This window comes from Phoca vitulina, unplaced genomic scaffold (assembly GCF_004348235.1).
Source record: "Phoca vitulina isolate PV1807 unplaced genomic scaffold, GSC_HSeal_1.0 scaffold45, whole genome shotgun sequence".
Lineage (NCBI taxonomy): Eukaryota > Metazoa > Chordata > Mammalia > Carnivora > Phocidae > Phoca > Phoca vitulina.
The window spans coordinates 10,372,098-10,377,318 of NW_022589748.1; the positions used below are offsets into that span (position 1 = coordinate 10,372,098).

Consider the following 5,221-nt stretch of genomic DNA (forward strand, 5'->3'; position numbering starts at 1 on the left):
TATCCCATTTTACAGCTAAGGAAACTGAGGTGCAGAAAAAGGTAAAAAGGTATTCAAGATCAGAAAGGATGGAATTAGGGTCTGAACCCAGGACTAAGGCCCATGATCCTCCCAGTGCACCCATCAAAGGAGCCTTCCAGCTGACACCAGCAGCCTCACAGCCTGCAGAAGCCTGGGTGTGTAAAGGAAACTGGGCCTCTGGCTCAGGGAAGAGAGGACTTGGAGTTAGACAAGCCAGAGTTCCTCCTGTGCTGTGTAGAAAGCGAAAGGAGAAGGTACATCCAGCCCCCAGGGGTCCTGGGAGAGGGCAGGAAGGAGCTCCAGAGAACCGGAGAAGGGCTGGCTAGACCGGCCCCTTCCTCCTTCCTCTGGCAGCCCCACCCCCACTCTGGCCTCTGCGAACACAGGATCTGAGCAGTGGACACACGAGCACTGCACCTCTGAGCTGGCATGGACCCTGAAGGTAAAGGAGCCTCCCAGGACTCTCCTCTCTGTCCCTGCATCACCATCTCCCCTCTCCTGCCTCCCTCCCAATCCCAAGTAATCTCAGTACTTTACCCCCCCATCCCCCACTACAGAAGACCCCTTCTCATCCCTCCCATCTACTCTCTGACCCCCTATCGCCCTCCAACCTCTCTGAACCCCAAGCACCACTTATGTCTCCGGAAAGCCTCTTCTTTCTCTTTCTATAGTCCCCAACGAGTTCTGGGGAGAAAGGGGCTTGAGCCCCAGGAAAGGTAAGGTCCAGGTGGTCTGGAGGAGGCCATGTCTGGGGAGCAGCTCTGGACTTCGCCCCTTGCTAGCAGGCGGGGAGGAGGGGAGGCAAAGTCCTGTCCCTTCTGCAGCCCGGTGGGGGAGGGGGCTCGAGCCCAGTGACTCTGCCTGGGGTGGGGGTGATGTCGCTAAGGAGGTCCTGTGCATGATGATAGGGGTCAGGCTCTGGAGTCAAAGGCTCCTGTTTGAATCTGGACTCCACCAGGAACAGGCTGTGTGATCTCAGGCAAGTCACCTGACTTCTCAGAGCCTCATCTCCGTGCATGTGTAAAATGACAATTCTAGTTCCCAGCTCACAGGGCTGTGGGGAGGGCAAATGACAGACCCATGGAAGCTATCTGGCCAGTGCCTGGAGGACAGGCAGCTCCTTCTTGAGCTTTCTGCATTTTCCCTTTCCCCTCCCTGGGCTGCTTCTTCCCCAGCTCTGACCTGCCTCCCCTGCTTTGGGGCTTCTGCTGGCCCCACACACCTGATACCTCTCTCTGGCTTTGGAACCAGCTTTTGGGGGCGGGGAGGGGCCTAACCAGCTTTTGGCTTAGAAATGACCTCAGAGTCAGAGCCTGGGCTCAAGTCCCATCCCTGCCACCTGCTTGCTGTGTGACCTTGGACAAGACGCTTGTCCTCACTGTGCCTCGGTTTCCTCAGGGATGGAGTGAAAACGTTACCTCCCCCTTGGGTCGTGGGGAGGGCTAAGTGACACAATAGGAATAAAGTGCCTGCTACACAGAAAGCCCTCGGCGTGGTTATGCTGGTGCTGGTTCGGACTCCCCACACCTGGCTCTCCAGCTCTGAGCGCTCCCCAGGCTCCCCTTCCATTTCTGGAAGCCTTGCGTGTCCATCTCCACCCGGACATCTCCCTGGCATGTCAAACTCAAAGACCTCCCCCGGACCCGCTCCATTTCTGTTCCTGCCTCACCATCCTCCCACTCGGCCTGGAAACTTCAGGGTCGTCTTTGACGGCTCATTCCCCCTCGCACCCCAATATCCAGACAATGACCGTGTCCTATGGACGTCCCTTCACCTGAGCGTCACCTAAACCTCTGCCTTTTCTGTTCCCACCTCCCTCTAGGGGAGCAGCATGGGTGGGGGGCTTCCTTCGCTTCGCCGCCTTCACGCTGCCTGCTCTCGGGTGATGTGTGTGTAAGTGGGCTGGCGCTGGATCCAGGCCCCCACGGGAATTAAGCCAGGGGGGAATAGACAAGTCAAAGGGGTGAAGCAAAAGCTGGGGATGTGGGGGCAATGGGAGAGGACAGAGGTGGGGCAGAAGCAGATGTCAGGCTGTTGGGCAAAGACGGAGAGGTCAGGCTTGGCCAAAGTGGGAGCGGGCCAGTGTGTGTGTGTGTGTGTGTGTGTGTGTGTGTGTGTGTGTGTGTGTGTGTGTGTGTGCGCGCGCGCGCGCGCGCGCGCGCGCGCGCGCATGCGCGTAGGTACTGTGCTCTCTTACAGCCTTGGGAGCGACCCCCTCACCACCCTTCCCCTGGCCCACTACTTGCCCAGGCTGTTGCGACAGCCTCCCACCTTGCATCTTTCAAGAACCCCAGGCACAGTTTAAATATTTAAACTTTCAGGTGACTTCTGACCCAAAGTTTTAGTGATTTTCCCGTTGCCTGTTGAACAAAATCCTAACTCGTTCCTGTCGTCCAGGGCCTGCTCAGTCTGGCCCCACAGCCCTCTCGCTTGCTACCCTAATGAAGCACTCTGCCCTGAAATTCTGTAGATGGTTTTACCACCTGCGTGACGGGCAATCCTGTTGGGCCCTCTTTGGAGGTCATTTCTCTTCTCTAGGGAGAGACGGGGCTAACAAAAGAACTTTAGCTGGAGGCTTCTGTGCGCACCAGCCTCTGTCTCCATCTGGTGTTAGCCAAATGGATCAACAAATAAATAAATAGCTGGAAGAACAAGATAGCCCGGGTCGCGCCCCGGGGTTCAGAGACATCTGGGCAGGCATTGCTAGTCACCTCTTTCCCTCCTCGTTGTGGCCCTGTGATTTCTTTCCTTTCCTTTTTTAAAAATTTTTATTTATTTATTTGACAGTGAGAGAGAGCAAGCGCGTGAGTGGCAGGCAGAGGGAGAGGGAGAAGCGGACTTCCCGCCAAGCGGGGAGCCTGATGCAGGACTCGGTCCCAGGATCCTGGGATCATGACCTGAACCGAAGGAAGACGCTTTTTTTTTTTTAAGATTTTATTTATTTATTCATGAGAGAGAGAGAGAGAAGCAGAGGGAGAAGCAGGCTCCCCGCTGAGCAGGGAGCCCGATGCAGGACTGGATCCCAGGACCCTGGGATCATGACCTAAGCGGAAGGCAGACGCTTAACCATCTGAGCCACCCAGGCGCCCCCGAAGGCAGACCCTTAACCCAGCCACCCAGGCGTCCCGATCTTTCCTTTCCTTTCCTTTTCTTTTCTCTTTTCTTTTTTCTTTTGTCTCCTCTCCTTTCCTCTCCCCTCCCCTCCCCTCCTCTCCTTTTCTCTTCTCATCCCTTCTCATCCAAAATCTGTTTATTGGATAGTTTCCCATTCATCTTGATTCGGGATGCTTTTAGTGCTGCTTGGGTCTGAAGGAGCATCCCTCCGAAAGCCTTGCTTTTCCTCCTGTGGGTTGGCAGAGGACAGTGGAGCAGTGAGCTCACAAAATTATGGTTTGTGGCTAAAGACGGCCGTGATTGGAGCATCCGGGCACTTCACGTCCATGAAGGACCAGTTGGCGCTAGGCCAGGCAGTACTTCTTTTCCCCTCTTCTCCTCTTCCCGGGCCCCGGAGGGGTGCAGGAGGTCCTTTGCGAGGAGCATGTTCTCGTGGGGAGGCCGTCACTGCGGGAAAGCCCTGTGATTGCTGCATGAAACTGGCTCTCAGAGAGGTTAGTTAGCAAGCCGCCTAGGTTCACTCAGTGGGCAGGTGGTGGAGTCTGATTCCAGCCCAGGTGTTTCTGACTCCCAGATGTTCCTACTACACCAGGGGCCAGAGCCCTGGAACCGTGGGTGTGGTTTGCAGAACTCTGCCAATGTCGACCTGATAAGCACATAGCAATTTATTTTTTTTTTTTTAAAGATTTTATTTATTTATTTGAGAGAGAGAGAGAATGAGAGAGAGCGAGTACATGAGAGGGGGGAGGGTCAGAGGGAGAAGCAGACTCCCTGCTGAGCAGGGAGCCCGATGCGGGACTCGATCCAGGGACTCCAGGATCATGACCTGAGCCGAAGGCAGTCGCTTAACCAACTGAGCCACCCAGGCGCCCAGCACATAGCAATTTAAAAGTATCACTTAGGGCTAGATGATGGCGGTGGGGTGGGGTGGGGTCAGTGAGGGGACTCTGGGGCCATCCTGCCTGAGTTCGTGACCCTCACTCCCCACTTCCCAGCTGTGTGAACTTTGTGAACTGCAGGTGTGTTATGTAGCCTCTCCGTGCCTCAGCTTCCTCATCTGTAAAATGGGGAAAATAATGGGACCTACCTCATAGGGTTGTTGTGAGGATCGAGTGCGTCAATATATATAAAATGCTTGGCACAGCTCGTCAGAAGGACCGCAAAAGTGTCAGCTGCTGTTTGTTTGTTTGTTTGGGTAACCTCTACCCCCAGTGTGGGGCTCAAACTCAAGCCCCATTATTATGATTAGACAATATGTCATTCCAGAGTCTATCCTAGATGAATGGTAGTGGGCACCAGTTTTAAGAAAAATTTACGAAGGCGAAATCTTTAAAATGGACAACTTCTAAGTTAATTTTTTTCATGTAAATTGGGGAGAACCATCCTTTTTTTTTTTTAAGTTTATTTAATTTTAGTAATCTCTACACCCACCATGGGGCTCAAACTCAGGACCCCAAGATCAAGAGTTGCACATTGCACCGACTGAGCCTGCCAGGCACCCCCTGCCTGACTTGGTTTTAGTTGGGACACATACCAGCCCCGTAGCCGCAAGCACAGGCCACATCATTACACACAAAAGGAAGAGCAAACACTTGTTACTCATCTGCGGTGCATTCACAGAGCGTTCATTTATGCCCGTCCATCCCAGACAGCAGCAAGGTAAGTGAGGGATGTAAAGAGGAAGGTGTGGGGGCTCTGATTCTGGCCCAGTCCCTCACGGCCCTGAGCCACCATCCGGTGAAGGCCACCTAGAAACACAGTAAACATCAGCCAACCATCCAGACGAGAACAGCAGAAGTGCCCATGGGGGGAAATCTTCCTATATTCTGCCAGGGTCATCACTTTATCTGTTTTTTTACATTACTTGTAAAGAAAGAAGTGCAGGAGGGGCACCTAGCTGGCTCAGTCAGAAGAGCATGCGCCTCTTCATCTCGGGGTCATGAGTTTGAGCCCCACGTTAGGGGTAGAGATTACTTAGATAAAGATTTTATTTATTTATTTGACGGAGAGAGACACAGCGAGAGAGGGAACACAAGCAGGGGGAGTGGGAGAGGGAGAAGCAGGCTTCCCGCCAAGCAGGGAGCCC

The 5,221-nt window shown here is 53.9% G+C and overlaps 1 protein-coding gene across 1 annotated transcript in view; it reads left to right on the plus strand.

The window, feature by feature from the left end:
* Positions 1-383: 383 nt before the first annotated feature.
* Positions 384-5,221, plus strand: part of QPRT (quinolinate phosphoribosyltransferase) — a 15,396-nt gene continuing 10,558 nt past the window's right edge. The window contains exon 1 of the mRNA XM_032430876.1: positions 384-463. Coding sequence (XP_032286767.1) covers positions 451-463 — 13 coding nt within the window. The 5' untranslated portion in view covers positions 384-450. The remainder of the gene's footprint in view (positions 464-5,221) is intronic.